Raw genomic sequence first — 19,435 nt, forward strand, 5'->3', positions numbered from 1 at the left:
ATCTATAGGTAAATAAAAAAAGAGATAATTTAATCTTTATAAATCGAAAATTTTGAATTGATATTTCAATGGAAAAGGAAGAAGAAAATTTTATAAATAGCGAATAATAGTAAATTGAATTTATATATTTTTATATTCTTATGGATATAAGTAAAGGAGGTGTATATAAATAAAAATTTGTTCCATTTACCAAATATGATAAACACTGTAGTTGTATATTTTATATATATTTACATATTACATGTATTGTGTACATTTTTACAGCTTCAAACTTCCCATAAATACGTAAAAATCCAGTCTGATAACTGTTATGAAAGAAACATGGACGGAAAGAAACTACTATAAAGAAAGTAAACGTCGGCCGATTTTTGAACACGCTCTAACATTTTCGCGGTAGAGCGCGCGGATGCGCGTGCGCACGCAAGGCGCAACAACAAAATAAGATGGTCGACCAGCGAAACAAATAGAGCGCCGTTGTAAATAACAAACCGTTTGAGCACGTTTCGAGACGGTATTTCTTTAAAGAACAGCCGGTGCACGGTACTTTGAAAGCGCCTCGGTCTCGGTGCTTCGTGTTCCCACGGTGTGGAATCGTGCGGGCAACGGGCAACGTGGGGTCGCGCATTCCAAGCCACGATTCACCGTTGAATGCGTCACGCGTGTCCACAAGCATCGAACAGAATAGTCAAAGAAGAAACGAGTTGAGAATCGCACGTTGCCAGGATGCAATTGCGAAAGCGAGGTTACCTCGCGTTACATCTCCGCTTACGGCTCGCCTAGCTCCTCATGCTAGTCTCGTCTTCCGAATTGCTTGGAACACAGCATGAAGGAGATGCTTGGAGGGTGCTGCGTGTGTTCTGACGAGAGGGGTTGGACTGAAAATCCACTGGTGTATTGTGATGGCCAAGGTTGTACAGTTGCTGTACACCAAGGTTTGTTTGTTACGTTGATTCTTCTTCTACGTAGAATTGTATGCCTAGAATTGAGGGTATAGCATTGTAATGTTACATCCTAATGTTATTATAGCTTGTTATGGTATCGTTACGGTACCTACGGGACCATGGTACTGCAGGAAGTGTGAGTCGCAGGAACGTAGTGCCCGTGTAGTAAGTTTCATAATTATTGCCCTGAAAAGTACATTGTTTACTTGGGTGTCAAATTGTTTTGCAGCGCTGCGAATTATGTCCAAGCAGAGATGGTGCTCTTAAGAGAACCGATCAAGCTGGATGGGCACATGTGGTTTGTGCGCTTTATATACCTGAAGTTAGGTTTGGTAACGTGACAACAATGGAACCAATTATTTTGCAATTGATACCATCTGAAAGATTCAGTAAGGTAAAGACATCCCAAATTAAGATAGACTTATTAATGATTATTTAATATAAAGTATGTAATGTGGTTGTTACAGTCATGTTACATTTGTGAAGAACAAGGAAGGGGTAGTAGAGCAAATGTGGGAGCCTGTATGCAGTGCAACAAGACTGGCTGCAGGCAGCAATTTCATGTTACTTGTGCTCAGGCTCTTGGCTTGCTCTGTGAAGAAGCTGGCAATTATCTAGATAATGTTAAATACTGTGGATATTGTCAACATCATTACTCGAAATTGGTGTGTGTCATACTGTTTAAAACCAAAATCTCGACGAAATCGAATCGATCGAGTAGTAACAATTTGATCGTTTCACTTACAGAAAAAAGGTGGTAATGTAAAAACAATACCACCTTATAAGCCAATACCCGCTGATAATGGTTCGTCAGACTCGTCTCCTGAAAAGGAAGCGGAGACTCCGATAAAATCTTCGTCAAGTGGTAAACGAAAGAGTTCAAGTTCCAAATCAGCTACAAATTCTAAAAACAAATCGAATACTAGTCCAAGTCTAGAAATAAATGGCGTTGCTGACGACAAAAGCAGTAGCGGCCGTAATACACCCAAAGACAACACCACAAATTCCAGTAAATTCACCACTTCCAACTTCGTAGAGACGATCGTCACCCAATCGGAGAGTGTGTTCGGACATGACGGCACCGCATCCACCACAGCCGCGGTGGCCGCCGCTACCATTAAATCCGGATCGAACTCGAGCTCCGGTCACAAAAATAGTGGACAAACGAAATCGAATTCCTCGTCATCGAACAAAACTTCGAGCCACAGTAAAAAGAGAAAGACAGGGGCGCGAACGCCGACGGTAATAGGGAATGAAAATTCAAATCAATCAGTCAGTTCCGAAGCCAGCGGTTCGGTTGTGGTTGCTGTGAGTTCAGTTGTACAGCAAGCTGTATCGTGCAATAACGTGCAGACAACCATAACGGAAGCGACAAGTTTGAGTACGAACACTGAACCGGAAAAGTCGAAAAAAGTAAATAAGAATTCGTACGATAATTTTCATTACAAACTTTGTGTTTCGATATATTTCATAATTTGAAATTTTTTTGTTAAGTTAAAGGTGGAGAGCCCCATTCAGACATCATCAAGTACTCCAATCACCACTGAAGTGACCACCACACCTGTGATAATGGCAGTAACGCAATCCCAATCATCGGTTGTTACTCAATCACCGACAACCACATCAAATAGTATAGTAGTATCTGTCCCACTGACCGCGACTTCGTTGTCCAATACGGTACAGAGTGTGGTGACAAGTGCTCCAACGTTATACCAACAATTGCAACAGAGTATCATAACTACCGCAGCTACTACGGAACCGAGGACGAGTGCTATGTCGAATTCTGAAAGATTTATATCTGAAGAAGCACCTATTAAGAGGTCCCGGTAAGTTTACATTTAAATTTTGATACTGGTATTTTTTCCTATGTAAAATGTCCATTTATTAATAACGTTAATAATTATTATTATCATTTGAAACCTTTTAACTAATATTAATATTATATAATATAATTATATTTGTAACATACTTGTATGTACTTGTAATATAAAAAGAAAAGTTAAAATTAAGAAAAATCGTGAGTGTTGCGGGTAATTTGAAATGCGCGCCAAAACAGGAGCTATCAAAATGGCTGACTAGCTGGATAAACAAGCCTCTTTGTTTTTAACCTCTTCTTGCGTTTCATAAAAAACATTCAGGTAGAAAAAATCTTGTTACATATGGATTTATGGTACTGTGAAAAATATCGTTTCATCAAGGATGCGACTGCGTTATGTAAAATCTCCGGAAAACATCGTGGCGATTGGAAGGTGTTCGCGACGACGAGTTACGAGTTGTACGAATGCAAAAATGAATTCAAGAGAATTTTTTATTTCGCTTTTGTGTGATGTAAATCGTAATCGGATTCTGACAGAAATTGTTGTGAATGACTGTGATTTTATTGACGTCCTCTGATTCGTCTGTAGCTTTAAGGATACTTTGAGGTTATGTTTGTTTTTTCTACCTCAAGGGGCCTCAAGGGCAACGAACGAAGGAAAGGAGTAACGTGATGTAAATGGCAGTGCGGAACGGTCCGTTTGTTTTGAATTTTATATAACAAATCAATTTTCCAGAACTTTTCGAGTATTCTTAGTTTCAAGGCCGCACAAAAATACAGTTATTCAATACTACTGAATAAATATTCATTTCATTGCTTTCTCAGTTCTCAATCGTCAGATAAGCAAGAAAAGCCTCGAAAACCGAAACGTGGATCATCGAATAGTCAACCAGCACTGCCACAAGTACAGTCTCAGACGCAACAACAGCAGTCTCAGCCAGTTTCTTCCGTGGTAACATCAGTATCTAGCAGTGCAGTGGTAACAACGTCTAAACGAGGAGGAAGAAGTAATCATCAAACTCCTCCACCTGCTGTAACTGTGGCACCCGTACCATCAATTATTCAAGGACCAACATTGAGCGGTGGTCATTTTAGTAACATTAGTTCTGGATCTGTAAACAACATGGGACCTACTGTCAAAGAATCCCCACCCAGCAGTCCTGGCTCTGAGAGTATGAGCAGTAGTGGACCTGGAAGGAAGAAACGGAAAAACATCAGTGCTGCTTCTATAACGCCAACGCCTTCTGCATCCAGTACTCCGACTCTTACAAACCCAAAAGAAGAAAAGGATATAAAATTGTAAGAAATAAAGATGATTGCTATAATAAAATGTTTTATATTACTGTACATATGCCAATTTGTAATATCTATTAGATTCCAGAATGGAGTTAGTGCACCACATATGCTAGGAAATCAGTTGAACCCAACTTCCACAATGGCACAAAAAATGTCTGATACTCTTACCCAGGAACTTGAAGCACATTCTATTTTTACGGAAGCTAGTAATCCTACAACGAATTTAGTTGGCCCACAGCTACATAGTCGAGTGATTGCATCTGTAGGTATCTTCGAAATAAAATAAAACAAGGAGAAAATTTCTATTTTGAGATTTTGTGTCCTTATCCTAATATATTATTTTACAGATACGGTCCAATCAAACAGGTGCACAGCCTACATCATTTTCTTCGGTTTTTAATGCCACTAACAATACCAACAGCAACGTCAACATTAACGCTAATACAACCAACACCGGTTCTTTGGGCAGTGGAGCAATACCCCAAACGCTTGACCAACTGTTAGAGAGACAATGGGAGCAAGGAAGCCAGTTTCTGATGGAGCAAGCCCAACACTTTGACAGTGAGTGTACGGCAAGGAAAAATATGCTTTCAATCGCATGGGTTTGGTAAAATTGGGGATTTTTAACTAAAAGGAAATGCATGAACCATCTTTTTACTGTATATTTTTTTGCAATGATGAATTTGTATACCAAAAATATTTAACCAAAATGCAAAATATGTTGCTTCCTAGCTCGTTTGATCTACTAACACTTAAATGGATTAAATAAAACGTTTCTTGAAACCTGGAATTCTTTCCACAGTCGCTTCATTACTTTCGTGTCTTCACCAATTGAGAGCAGAGAACCTTAGGTTAGAAGAACATGTAAATAGTCTTCTGCAAAGGAGAGATCATTTATTGGCTGTGAACGCTAGACTCGCAATCCCTCTGACGTCCCAGCCTAGTGCTCACCCAGGTAATTTATTCGAATTTTTCCTTATCTAATATTTGGAATAATCATTTGAAAATTTAATCGTCTTAAATTATAGTGAATAACATACACCCAACAGTCAACCCATCGCACCCTAATGTTCCACATCCCGAAGTCCCACCAGGAGCTGCGGCCCCTGTTCCGAGGGTGAGCAGGGAAACACGAGTGAACAACACGTACATGCCACACTCGAGCTCCAGTAATCATTCTACGACGCTAGAAAATGGACTGCCTCCGGATCCGTCACCTCCAGCTGCAGCTTCACTTCCACAGTATCAACACAGGACGTCATTAGTCGCACCCCAACCAAGTCCAACGATCAGGTAACATATTTGTCCTGTATTCAGTATCACGTGTACTGATACTGCAGAATTTATTTTTTCCTAATTAATGTGAACAGACACAGTCCGGCCGGAAACGCGTACCACCAAGGACAGCCTAGTAATATAGTCTCCCCTGCGCCGACTAGTAATCCTGGTGTGGTCAGGAATTCGTCCGTTACACCAGATCCTTTACGCGGGGTACCAAGGTAAAACTCGACACTTTTATTTTCTTTGGCTTGCAATATTTTAGTTAAAATGTGGCATTGGAAACCGCATTACTGAGTATAATTTCGTATAGCTAAACGTATTTCCGTGGAAAGTAGGTGGAGTTTTGATATGTTTCAGGTCAGTGCCACAGTCGTCGAACAATTACATACCTTCAATGTACCAACCCACGATGTCCAGTTTGGCAAGTAATCAAGTAGGTAATGTTCATAATCTTCATTCACATGGACCTTCTCCACCCAGCCATGGACCACCTGGAAAACCCAGCTGAAGATAGATGGAAAATAAGGAAGAATATGCTGCGTCTGATAGCAGGCGTGATGACGTGTCATCGCCGACCGAAACGTGCTACCATCCTTAAAACACGAACACAGGGAAGTCGTTTGTCCTTCTCGTGCTTCTTTGCTGATTAGTTCGATCTCTGACTGGTCTCTGCTCGATAAAGTGTGATCAATTCGATAGATTAATACATACTAACTAAGGAAAGTTTCTTCTACACAGCGGGAAGAAAATATTTGCATTTATCGATACTTGTAATTCGCGATTTTATTGCGTGCGAATACACGTGTTATGTATGTTTCTATCATTTCTTGGCGAATTTTCGAGAGCAGTCTTGCCAGTTCAAACGTTATGTTAGCTTCACATACAAACGCGATAACAGAGGCCTTGCAAATTCGAACAAAGAGCAATCTAAAAGTAGAGACACGTTTTTTCTTTGTGTTTTTTCCTTTGATTGCACGTCATCGAGCACGTCTGAGACAATCTTTACATCATCATCATCATTCATCATTGTCATCGATATCGTATGATGAAACAGTAAATCCGCAGATGTACAAATTTTAGACTATAAGTTAATCTATCGCGACGAATAGCAATAATAATACGATGTAGGTGTACATTTTATATAAAAAAGGGAAAAAAAGGAAAATTGCGTATGAGTCTAGTGGTACGGCAAAGTCACCCATCTTCTACGAAGACATCTCATTTTCGCCATCTTACAAACGAAAATTCGGGTTCTCTTTAGCGCACCACTGTTGACGCTTCGCAAAGATGACTACATCTTTAATATTAAATTTGTAAATGTCTCGCAATTGATCCGTCTCACGGCTGGAACCGATGTAAATTCTAATCTTATACATGTAAAATTATATACTTAGATATATGTAACTCGAGCACTGCCTTCCATCAATGAAAATGGCCGTGAAACGGATCGAATAGTTATAATTCTTTATAGTATGATGGTTTTTAATGGTTTCTTCAGAGCGGATGATCGAACTACGACTATTAAATGGAAATTGAGGAAACGGTTAAAGTTATTTCTAGACAGAATGTTGCACACGCGCTTCGTTTTCGCATAAAGAGTTCATTTGTGATTGTTTTTTGTTGTACCTTGTCTTTCTCAATGGCAGCATACAGTTTACTTCGACTAGACTATCAAGAATATTGACCTTTGTCGACCTTTGTCGATAGGAGACGCATAATCAAAAAAAAAAAAAAAAAAAAAAAAATCATTGTTAAATAATTGAACTATGAAAAATTTCATGAAAAGATATTTGCTCAGTATAAGAGCTGCATTTGTATGAATGATATTCGATTCGTTGAGAATAAGGAAATGATTATAATGGGGAGACTAATTTTCTGTCTCTCGGTTCACCAAAATAAAAAATTAATAAGTGAATTGATAAAATAGTAGCATTGCTAGTAATGAAACAATCTGTCTTTCCGTTTGAAAAGAATATCTGTTTTAATGTTAATATAGATTCATGAATTTCTTTTTCGTTCTTAATTAATGCCTAGCTAGTAAGGATTTGTATACTAATGTTTTTTGTTCTGTCATAGGAAATGAGATTTTGTAGCGTAAAACGTTACCATGTTGTGTTCTTGATCGGAAAGTATTATTTTTGCGGAAAGACGATTCTCGATGAGGAAAGATAGACAAGTGATTTTAAAGGGAACCGAGAGGAACCTTTAGGCTTAAATTGTACGATAAACGCGTTGATAATACGATTTAGTGATAGATCATGAGGACACCAAGCGTTCAAAATAGCACGCAATCACTCAGGGAAAATCGATTTAAAATAAAATTCTGTCGAGTTTTCTTCGTGTACCTCGATTGTATGCAGCATAGAACACTATATCACTGAAGATTTTTATGCATTCATGCAATTCAAATTTATAGATGCAAAAATATATAAAATATTTATATTAGATTAAACAAACTTCTGCCTAAGTTCCAATTTTTTAATTATACCTATTCATAAAAATATAAATTTGCACTAACATTCACAGTCTAGTTATCATACATTTTCGAACCTAAACAAGCCTATTATACTACATTCTTCGTTGCCTCATAGTACTTAAATACCAAAAATACTAAAAAATTAAATTAATTATAATTTCTCAAGCTTCTTAGAAATTTCTTTTTATGTATAAATAAATTAATATTTGGATTTTTTAAGATGTACGATATGGATATGGTGTTCTCTGTTGTAAATGGAAAAAGGAGTATTAATGACTGATGACTTAGTCAAAAGTTCTAAAGGGTTTCCAAAACGTCGGGTGATCGTCAAAGACAACAATGCGTTTATACCGATGAAGAGTATTTTATGCGTTTATTATATTTCAATGTAGTATCGCTGTATGTTTAAGATAATATACGGTACGATAGAAGGGCGAGAGTGAGGGAGAGAAAGTGAGAGAGAGGCGAGAACAAAGCGTGTATTAAGTGTGGTGTTGAAACAGAGAGCAGTTAACGATAATATTTTTACACACAGCAGACCGTGCCAAATTTTTGCAATCGAATCATTGAACTCCCTGTAAACTCGAGCAACGTATTAGAAAACAAAGTTGTTCGAGATTTTGGGACTGGAATCGCCTTGATGAAACCTTTCCTCGATCGAAGATGATAAAAAGAAACAAACGTAAATTGAACATAACGTCGCTCCCTAATTTCGACATTTCCATGCTCTCGTTTAATTTTGTGTTCACTTTTCAATTATTCGTGTACAAATAAATTATTGTGTTCCTAAATCCAATGTGGATCGACTGTCGGAGATTTTTGTCGCTTGAAAATTTTACTTTAATTTGACCAAAGTCTTCTTTAATTCTGGGCCGCAATTGGATTTATACAGAATAGACAAGAAAAAAGAAAATTGTTTTTGCGCTCAGAGTCACTGAAACCTTTTGGACGAACATTGTACGTTTTGATAAAGATGTTTCTCCGATAAATTTTGTATAAACCCAATGTGGCTCTGTCCATTAGGATTTTCTATTCGCTTGTAGTTTAATTGTAACTTAAATGTTTGGTACGTATATACTTATGTGCGCAAGAGTTGATGCGTTTAGGCTAAATGTATCACTAGATTCGTTGATATTAAGAACTTATTACGCTCACGATGATGTTCTCGAACAAATTAATTGTTCTAAAAAACGAATCAGCGAGAAACAAATGAGCAAAAATCTATTTATTCGAACGATAAATTGGAGGCTGCTCGAGTACAGTGGAAATGGAATACACAAGATCCATTGGTCCCGCGTACGAGACTTTTGTTTGCCAAGAAACTGGCGTTAGGAAACATTCAGGCATTTGTAAATCATGAAACCACAATGTCCAGGCGGCAGCAATGCTTTGATTGGCCGAAATATTGGCACAGATCGTATCCGTAGCATTTTGATACTCGTGATCTCTTCGCTAAGAGTCACTGTTGGACAGTTAAAAAAGAATTAAAAAAGAAAAAAAAAAAATAAGTGTGCAAGTGAACCAATCTTGGCGCCGTTTGTGAAGCGTGTTTTCATTTTTCTACGAGAGTTAGCTGATATCCCTCCCAATCTCTGGACGAGCGAACAGAAACAAGCAACTCATATTGTAACATAATTCTACTTGAAGAGAAAGAGAAAAGAAACTGGAAAATGGAAAGGAGACAAACACTTATCTGTCTCGATGCACTTGTTGGTTTTCCCAAGAAAAAGTTAAATATAAAACGTACTGTGTGCTAGATATTGTAAAAAGGTCAAGTGTCGAACACGGCCACGTTCTTGGGACAGCTGGCAATTTGTAGAAAGCGGTAGCTTTATGTAAAAAGATAAAAAAAAAGGGTGTAATCACGAGGACACTTCAAAGGCTGCCGCGTCCTCCGGTAGTCTTTTGTATATTTTCAAGTGAGAAACAAACATGAGCAGCTAAAAATCCGGGGCTGCTCCGTGGCTAGCTACCTTTAAACTGTCCTCTACTACGTACGTTTATTATTGTACCCGTGTAAGGATATAAAGGAAGGAGCATACCGATCGAAATGCCATATGTGTTTCCACACAGGGGAAAAAAAACTGAATTTTCTAACGTGAGAAAAGGCTGATTGTTTTTTTAACGCGTTTAGTGTAACGATTCATCGAAATCTTGTCCATTTCCTAGGGGCATCCTGAGTTTAACACTGTCAATGCTCTATTTCGATTACTTTGTTTTATGCGCTGCTTAATCAACGAATTCTATTTTTAGCTTTTAATTTATTAGAACTTTTATCTTTATATGTTCTTTGGTTCCAGATCTATGATTTTCAGTACTAAAGGAATCGTTGTTTTATTGTTATTATTATTATTAAAACTCTCAGAATGTGTTAGAAGTATCTTGAAAGAAACATTTGAAATAAATGTAAGTATTCGGATGTTCAATTATATCTAATAAATTCTCAATAATCTGTATGTGAAAGCTATGTATATGTTTTTTTAAGTTTGTCATTTTAAATTGGACAAAGTATGGTAATACTGCGAAGAGCACCTGTGTCGAACAGTGAGAAGAGCCACTGGCTTAAATTCAGGAGAACCATCGCCAACGAGACTAGGCTCTCTGCCTCGAATTGGATGCCTAGAAAGTTTCACTTTTATATGTACATCTGCTAAGATTTTACACTGTCGAATCTAGAGGATTGAAGGCCTTGCTCAGGCGCAAGGGATGGACGAGAGCTCACAAAAGGAGTTAACCCGACTAAAGACGACGCTTCTGACAACAATGCTGTATTATCATACGCTCAAATCTTTCTCTCTCTCTCTCTCTATTTTTTGTTCATCTATTAAAAAAGTTAAAACTGAAAGTTTTGTTTGTCATTGGTGCACACGATTCATTTAGAAGCGTCGTCACGGAGTCGCGTGGATCGGTTCCGAATCCAGGGATGTAAATCACTGTGCGATACGATTTTGTAATGTAACTGTGCATACGGAAGCATGTAATAAAAGAAGAGTAAACGACGACAGCATCGTTTCACTGGATCGACGCATCTCCTCTGTTTCCAGATCCTTCCGTTCCTTCTGTATGGATCCTTTAACAGGAGTCTAATTATTTGGAGAAGGTACCTTCTGAGAGCTACAGCTGCTCCGTTCAGTTTCAAATATTAGTATTTCTTCATTTACCATTCAAAATAATACTAGTAAAAATATAAATTAACAAAGAACAGACGATTAGAATTATTTTCAGATATAAAAATATATATTAGATTTTATTTATTTGTTTGAGTAAATGTATTTTTTCTGAGGAGTATCACTTGTGAACTAATATACCTTGAAATATACTTTTTAGTTGGTTTGAAGCGGTTGTCGAAGAGAATTTTGAACGTAAGATGGAAAGTTTGTTGATTTCTTCTGAAACAAAGGAGAAAGGCGTATATTTACTCGTCTATGAAGGCATGGATGGCTATCTCCAGACAAATCCCTGACGTTTGCCTCAGTGCTGGACAACGATCGTGGGAAGGCTCACCTGCGACCTCGTCTCCGACGAATCAATATTATACGAGACTGTACGAATACGTTATGTTTCATGGATAAAGCTGAAAGACTCTCTTACCAGAAACAACCAATTGATCCTCTTAATATATTTAACGTAAATCAAATAAATCAATGAAAATGAATAATTTCCATGTTAATGTTAAAGTTAACTTAAGATAATTTGTACGATGGGTAAAAATTCACCCAAGAGAAATATATATCATATTAAAGTCTGACAAAATAATTATAATTGTAACAGAGGTGAAAATTCACCAATGGGCCCGTTACTATAACATTAATTTAATTCTCAATTTTTCTGCAAAAGTTGTCAAGAAATTAATGTTACAGAACATAAAAGGAAAAATATAGCAAAAATATTGCACGTGTCTTCTCTTTTCACGTGTCAGTATTTTTAGATCATCTTCTGGGGAGGGAAGCTTCAGTTTCGCATTACAGCAGAACAATGTCCAATGTAAAGTAATAGGATTTCATCGAGCCCGAGTTTTCACGCTGGATTTCACCTATGGATTTCAGATCCTTATCTGTCTACATGTTCCACTCCTAAAGATGTTACTTATTCGCTCATTCATGCCAACAGTACCTACATCTCATACATAAACTGATCTCTTCACTTTTAAATTTCAGTTAAGCTGAACTGAAATAATCTTATTTTCACAATCTGGTTTATTAAATCCCACTTGTCCAACCCAAATGTAATTTGGGAAATAATTAGTAAGTAGAAGAAAATTGTCGAAGAATACAGAGCACAAAGTAGAAGAAATTCATGAAAAGCCAGTCCAGTTCGTTATTCATACCGTTTCTAATCGTCCACTAACGACAATCAAATCAAGTGTTACATTGTCTACTTGTATAATCGCGTGGAGAATATTTAGGGAAAGCTACAAGGATAAGAATGATCCGACAGGGTTGTTCAGGGGTCGATGATTTCGCTGGAACTTCGAAAAACACCCTGGAGCACGCAGCTGCCCAGGTATTTGCGTGCCCCAATTTTCAGCCTGTGGGGCTGGAATCTATGAGGGGGAGCAGAAGGGTGGATGGATGCTCTCTTTTGCTCAGAACACCCCCCAGTATGTGTAATGGAACCCCAACCTCCTGCCTGTCGATGTAACATTGTTAATTCTGCTCTCAGGTTACATTCAAACCACTATCTATGAATTTGATATATTTTCCTATTTTCTTTGGTTTACTCATACTTTGTTCTGTACTAATTTGTACTCCTTTCTTTTAGAGTATGGATAGAGGAAAAGAGAAAACTGGCAGTTGTAAATTAAGGAGTTAGATACGAATGTTTCGAGCTAAAAGGATAAATTATTCTCCTTGAAACATTGAAACTTCAATGCAATTTGTTTTAGCATTTGATATATTGATAGCAAGTGACTGGCTAGTATATCGTATACTAACAGTATTTCTTAGTATTTTCTGTGCCATGATTACAAAAGTAAATAAGATTTATAACTGATAAAAGGACAGCTATTCGTCAGGTGATTGAAACTGGTTTAGACTTATCTACAGTTGACGCAGGTGTGTTCATACACCTGCACTTATCACGCGCCACTTCGTGGCGCATCAATTTTTTAGCACTTATATCTTTCAATATCAAGTGTTACATTAATATTCTTGCCAATATGAAACGCGATCGTTTTCTAATCTTTTCCAATTCTTTGCTTCAGTCATATTATCTAAAAATGAAACTCTATTTCAATCAGAACTAAAACAAAAAGCCCCAACATTTTAATGATAATATAATTGATCATATATTCATTTTTATTATTCATAAGGATGGAATTAAAGTTTCGATCATTTTTCAGGGCATCTTCATAGAGAAGTCCAGCGGTTAAGGGGAGGCGTGAAAGTTCAATACCCCAGGTTGAACCTAATCGGCTCGAACGTCACGGTACCGTGATCCCGTGAAAATTAGCAAACCATAGAATCGCGGCTGCAGCCCCTTCCGCGTATCAGACGCGCATTAAGAGCACCCTCTTGTCACGAGGGTCGCACTTGTGTTGATCCTCGCAGCTGGAGTGACACACAAATAAAGTATTAATTCGCGATTCATGTAGTAATACCGTAGCATCGCTCTGAATGCAATGTCCATACTAATCCACTATCTAACGCTGTTCATCGTACCCTAAAATGTATCCATGTAAGAAATTCTAGAATTTCTCCCTCTATTTTTAAATATTTATATCATGATACTAAAATTCTTGAGACATCTAAGTACTCTGCTGTATTTAATAGTACTTATTAAGCATCTTGAGTTACTTCAAAGTACATATTTCTTAAATATTTGATGACAAATATAAAATATTTATTCCAATTCTGTTTAAATAACCAAAAACAAAGAAGAGAGGAAAGAACACTCTCGGGGAAGCTGGGAACTGTTTCGATTCGTCCCAAGGGACACGTATATCGTCCCTAATTGTCCACAAATCGACGACCACCCTCGATTTCCGAACCGTTAAGTATAACCACCCCCTGGGGCACCAGGGGCGTTCCGCTAGCTTTCTGTTGAGTGCCGCCTGATACAACGGGGTAGAATATGGATTCAATTACACCTCATTGTGCCACGGTGTCTATAAACAATGCTGTTTTCACAGCTGATAGCGGCCCACGTCCTGCTGCGGCTCCACCAAGTTGGACCTAGGTGAACCTAGTAGACTGTCTTTCTAGTAAGTGTAATTTCTGATCTCACCGATAAGAAAAACAATGTGATTTTAACTGCAGAATTTGGTCACAATAATACAATAAAATAATATATTTATAATTGTATTCTTTTTAGTATAGTCATGTTCTTATCATTGATAAATTGGTTGTTTGTAATTAAAAAATTCATTTATTTGGAATTAAGTACTGTAATTTCAAAGGACTTTAAATGAGCTTCAGAGAGAAGAAATAAGAAGAAGAGACGGGAAAGACAAACTTAGATGAAGAAGACGCAAGGAGAGAAGATTTTCATAAAAATTAGGAAGGAAATACAACTAGTAATGGATAAAACATTTTCAAAGGAACGATTTCCACAATATTCTGGCTTACCATACAATTCCACCCTTGAAGCAAAATTTCGAGCCCTACACGGTGCTTAACTGTACATATACACTTTTAACTGTACATACGTATACTTTTAACTAGTAAAACGTAACTATGTAAGTGGAAGATAGTCAGAAACTTGTAAAAGCAGGTGGACTAGTTATTATGCTAATGATATCTATTTTTAAGTAAATGACTCGGCTCATTAACGTAACAACCAGTGAGGCACTGGTAGAAGGTAGAAAACCGTATTCAGGGTGTAGAAATAGCGAAGAGGGAAAAGAGGATCGCGTCGTGGGAAGATCCGCAGCCGTCGACGCCATTATTCCCGAGTCGCAGGACGTCGCGACACCGCAATATCGACGTACCGCCCACGATTTTCCTTCTCTGTCTCATCCACGTCGGCTCTGCTCCCCTTTCAGGCGAACTCTACGCCAGAATTTGGCGCAGCTTCTACCCTCTTTTTTTCGGAGTCCTCCGCCATTTCGTTGCGAAGAATATTACATTCAAAGCCTTGCCCGACTTCTTGGACACTCGGGAAACACATTCTTTATTTTCATTATGTTACTTTGCATTGAATTTTGATGAAATTTGGGGGAATAAACTTTTTAAATTATACTAAATGGAGGAAAAGGATACAAGGAAAATTGAAGATATAAAAAAGACTAAAAGGCTGAGAGATTAGTCTTGGACTGAAAATTTGATGAAATAGAGTCTATTTCATGCTGAAAAAATTTTAGTAACATAACTTGTTAAAATTAATTAAGAGGAACGAGACAGACTGAAGATGGAAAGGTATAAAAATTTGGAAGACTAAAAAATTGACAGAAATTGTAGAAATTTGAAAATCAAAGAGAAGCTACTCGAAGAAAAATTATTTTGGATTCAGTTTTCTCTGAACCAAGCAAAGAGCTTTCGGATTAAATTTTAACGAGTTACAATGGGAAGACTATTGATTTCTAAAAGAACTATGTACACCTATCAGGAAGTGCGCAGAATATTGGAATTTTAACTTATCCAAGCAAACTTCATTAACTACTACTTCAATAATAAAAGAGAAAGAATGGAAGAAAGGGGGAGTTACGGTAAAATATAAAAAATGCATGGTAACAAAAGAAGAAACAGTTTGAAACTTGAAGAACCTACTTTATTTGGCTTGGATGGCAATCACATTGACAATCATTCTGTTGCATATTCACATTTCACGTACAAACAACATCTGCTTACACTTTTTTACTCACTCTATATGTACAATAGTAACATGAATTCTGTCAGACAATAGAGAAATCAATTGATTACTTAAGAGAAGAGAGAGACTCCTGACAGAATTTCTATGTATTTCTTCTTCCATTTACTAAGCGTAGATTCGCTGTTTTTTGAGCACGTCTAAAAAGAAACTGAAAGAAGTTACACATGTTCTTCACATTAGGAATTTCTTCACTATAGGAATTTCTTATTTAATCCCTATCTGAAATTCTATTAACACATTAATTTAAAGAATGATACTGTCTATATATAGGACAATTAAATAATATTAACAATAATAATTGAATAATACTGTCCAACCGTGTTAAAATCGACTAGAGATACAGGATAATTAATTAGCATAATTTCTTTTTGTTAACAAATGTTGCTCTTTTGGTACGATTAAAAATTAGGAAAAATGAATGATTGACTAGAAATTTCTGTCCTTAGATACTAAATAACAGGCTCGACGCACTTAATAATTAACACCTGAGCACTTTATTCGAATGTCGAGCCATTCTTTGATGTTCTTGGGTCCTCCGGGGTCCAGACTTTCGCGTACATCGTCCCATTTGGGGAGATGTCCGACTTCCTAGACCAGGACAAAGAATGGAAAATGAATGGGTTCCCCTCGCTGCCTGAAATTTGATTATTGATCAAAATTAGTATATCAAGGAGCTTAATTACTATTGAAATAACCATCAGAATTTTAATAAAATTAAATATTCTCTTCTCCTTGTTTATTACTCGAACTATAGGATTTGGTTGCTTGTAAAACTTGATCAATAAAATTGTTAACAAACTGTCAATGAAACAAGTCTGTAAAGACCAGATAGGCCGAAATTCGATGTGCTTGTTAATTAAAATTTTATATCACTGTCTGTAATCCATTTATTGTTTTGCATAAGAGAGCAAACAAAAGAACAATGTCAAATATATTGTTGTAAGTCACAGAAATCCTTCTGTAAGGATGACAGGTAAAAGTCAATTCAAGCCAATTGATAGGTAAAATCTAACACAGTTCAGGTCAATAAATTAAAAAAAAGAAGAAAAGGATGAACGTGGATATGACAGAAAGGAGATGTGAGTGCGATCGGTATTGGCCTCACCACGAATTATGACCTTCTTAGTGTCGTCTCGACCGGAACACCTCGAGAGACCTCCGTTCCCTGTCAGAGGATCGTTGCCCTTGTCAGCTCTGACCAGTTCGTTCAGGAACTTTATGTAACCGATCGCCAATTTTAATGTATCTACTTTAGAGAGTCTCTTTTCGTAGGGCAAAGTTGGTATGTGAGCCCTAAGGCCCTCGAAGGCGTCGTTTATATTCTGCATACGTCTCCTCTCCCTCATATTGGCAGCCTGCCTCTGTTGCACCGCCTGCCTTGGACTTTTTCCCGTTGCCCCGTTTCTTCTGTTGCTCTGACTTCGTCTAGAAATCATTATTACACTGTGTTTAATAGAATAATGATCTCTAGACACCTACTTTTGAAGATATTTCTAAGATTCCTTGAAAGCTAGGTTTAAAAGTGGTTCAAAATAGTAGAAGAACTGTATTATTGGACTGTATTTGTTGGGATTATGATCTTTAGACGACAACTTTTGTATATATCCTCAAGGTGTTTGTGAGATTCAGTATAAATATGGGCCACGAGAAAGTGGAAGACAGAGGAAGAAATTTTCTTAATATGAAACTACTTTGACTCGCAGTCTTGACAAAGTATCATAAGCTAACTTAGACGCTCTTTTGAATAAAAATAAGTATGAAAATAATTTTAATAAAAATTTATTTACGCAAGTAACACTCACTCTCTGGTGTGGTTTTCCTGGTCACTGCTGTAAGCGCTCTCATTGTCGGTGCTGTTTTCGTCATATAAATAAATTTCACTGCCACTGGTACTTCCAGTACTGCCAGCAGTATGAGAAGCTAGCTGCGACGGAATCGAAGGCAGCGTAGCCGTGGTAGGTGCTCCGCAATGCGGTGGCAGAGCTGGAATCGCAGGATTTCCAAGGAAACTATGAGCCTCGTACATGTACTGGCGATTCATCATGTCTAATTCCAAATTATCCATAGAATACATCTTGAAGAGGCTTGTCTTATACTTAAATTTCTTTGGTACGTGTGTATTTCAGATAAATTCTTTGGTATAGTGACTAGAATCTTTGACTAGTTCAAATTAATTCATTGAAATGTTCTTACATAGTGTTTATAAGATTGTTTATTAATCCTATTTAGATCGATGTAGAAATTTGGAAGATTTGATTTTACACTGTAGTTTTTACTTGAGAATCTCTCAAGTGAGATCCAAACGTTTCCATCACGAGTTACAGGATACTTTGAACGTTTGACTTCACACTGTAGTTTCTAGTTGAGAATCTCTCAGAGGGGATGCACATTCAAATTTAATACAAGAAGCATCCTTGAGACCAGTCACAATGCTTTTATACAACCTCTGAGCCCTGTCTATATGGACACTATAGTCTTCTTTGAACGCGGAAGAACCAATATCTTCGACCTAATACAGGAAATATTGAACAGATTATTGAGATCACGGACGACGCTGCTGTGTAATTTCTGAGTGCTTCCTGGAACGCTATATAGGGTTTTTTGAACGCAGAAGAGACAATTCTTCAAACTCAATGCAAGGGACATTGAATGGATTCAATTAAACTGGGATCAGCAGGCAGTTTTCGTTGAAATTTCCAACGAATTCCAATGCAAGCACCCTCGATCACGTCCCGGGGATCACTGATACCATCGACGTGACACGTGGCCTCAGCGCGTGCTAGGAAATACTTCTAAACAGCGGCACGTGCCAGCAGGAAACCAGGACACGTGTCCAGGTTTGTCCAGACACTTAACACAATGTATTCAATCCTTCCTTGTTGGTCATACTGTGATTTAATTCAAAATTCCTCTTCCAGACACCTGAAGAACCACTTTAGATGTAAGGAAACCATCAGCCAATCTCTTCATCCTCGATCTTCTTCCTGGACAACGTTCTCTTCACTTCCACTCATAGTTCAGATTCTTCAAACTTCTAATCGGACGTTCGACACACATCATTCACACTAAATTGGGTTTTACGACCTTATAAAATTTGAAAAAATTGAAGAGAAGTTGCAAAATTATGATAAATTAAAACCAGCTTGGAACCTAATGGGTTAATGCATTAATTCGTACACTTTGATAAAACTGTTATATTTTTACCACATTCACGGATCCACTAATAACCAAATTCTTATGAGTAACAGTGTATTTAATGTATTGATGTTAAAATTGATTCTCGTAAGAGAAAAGATAGGAAAATCACTGACTTGGTATTGTTAGTATATATAATTATTTGGATTTGAGGTGAAAGAGAGAATATCGAACTGTTGAGTGAATGTTAGGCTGTTAGATAGGTGAAATGGAACTGTGGATCATTGATGAGCACTGGTTCAGGTAGTCTGTCGAAACTGAAAGAGAAAAGCGGTAGGGAAGCCATTCCTGGGGTTGAAAGTCTAGCTGCATCCCCATTCGTCGAGCTAGTTGGTGGTGGAGCCTACCTACCCCTAGTTGCCTGGCTGCTGGTTCCGCCTCTTCATCGATCTGATAAGAAACAGGGAGGTTCTGGATTGAAGAAACGGAGCGATAATGCGAATTGAATAGATTTGCGAATCGAATTTGCACACCAAGATGGATATTTTAGATGTTAGACAGTTGTCGTATATATATGGATAAAGGAAGTCTAAGGAAGAAGCTGTAATTTCGGTGGAAATTGGTTGAAGGCGAGTGTCGTATAAAAATTGGAATAAGAGAGGATCTGGAAAAAAATTCCAA

General features: G+C 37.5%; 2 protein-coding genes across 5 annotated transcripts; one reads left to right on the forward strand and one right to left on the reverse strand.

The window, feature by feature from the left end:
- The first annotated feature begins 439 nt into the window (after window positions 1-439).
- On the forward strand, window positions 440-10,812 carry LOC100644870 (protein AF-10). 2 transcript variants are annotated; one of them, XM_012319587.3, is made up of 13 exons: window positions 440-932; window positions 1,027-1,106; window positions 1,171-1,335; window positions 1,409-1,606; window positions 1,689-2,354; window positions 2,436-2,767; window positions 3,583-4,056; window positions 4,132-4,315; window positions 4,401-4,620; window positions 4,856-5,008; window positions 5,082-5,346; window positions 5,424-5,552; window positions 5,692-10,812. In XM_012319587.3, exons 1-13 carry the CDS (start codon window positions 824-826, stop codon window positions 5,840-5,842), a joined length of 3,126 nt encoding a protein of 1,041 aa, XP_012174977.1. In that variant the 5' UTR covers window positions 440-823; the 3' UTR covers window positions 5,843-10,812. The 2 variants fall into 2 exon arrangements, with proteins under 2 accessions (XP_012174977.1, XP_003403213.1); XM_003403165.4 differs by having other exon boundaries at window positions 4,401-4,614.
- A 4,683-nt stretch (window positions 10,813-15,495) lies between these two features.
- On the reverse strand, window positions 15,496-18,655 carry LOC100644588 (pancreas transcription factor 1 subunit alpha). Of its 3 annotated transcripts, none has more exons than XM_048413145.1 (3): window positions 17,422-18,655; window positions 16,728-17,062; window positions 15,496-16,253 (listed from the first exon to the last, which is right to left on the reverse strand). In XM_048413145.1, the coding sequence occupies exons 1-3, from the start codon at window positions 17,691-17,693 to the stop codon at window positions 16,114-16,116; spliced, it is 747 nt and encodes a 248-aa protein (XP_048269102.1). In that variant the 5' UTR covers window positions 17,694-18,655; the 3' UTR covers window positions 15,496-16,113. The 3 variants fall into 3 exon arrangements, with proteins under 3 accessions (XP_048269102.1, XP_048269101.1, XP_003403210.1); XM_048413144.1 differs by having other exon boundaries at window positions 16,725-17,062; window positions 17,422-18,653; XM_003403162.4 differs by having other exon boundaries at window positions 16,725-17,044; window positions 17,422-18,647.
- Between the last annotated feature and the right edge of the window lie 780 nt (window positions 18,656-19,435).

Source organism: Bombus terrestris, chromosome 16, assembly GCF_910591885.1.
Source record: "Bombus terrestris chromosome 16, iyBomTerr1.2, whole genome shotgun sequence".
NCBI lineage: Eukaryota > Metazoa > Arthropoda > Insecta > Hymenoptera > Apidae > Bombus > Bombus terrestris.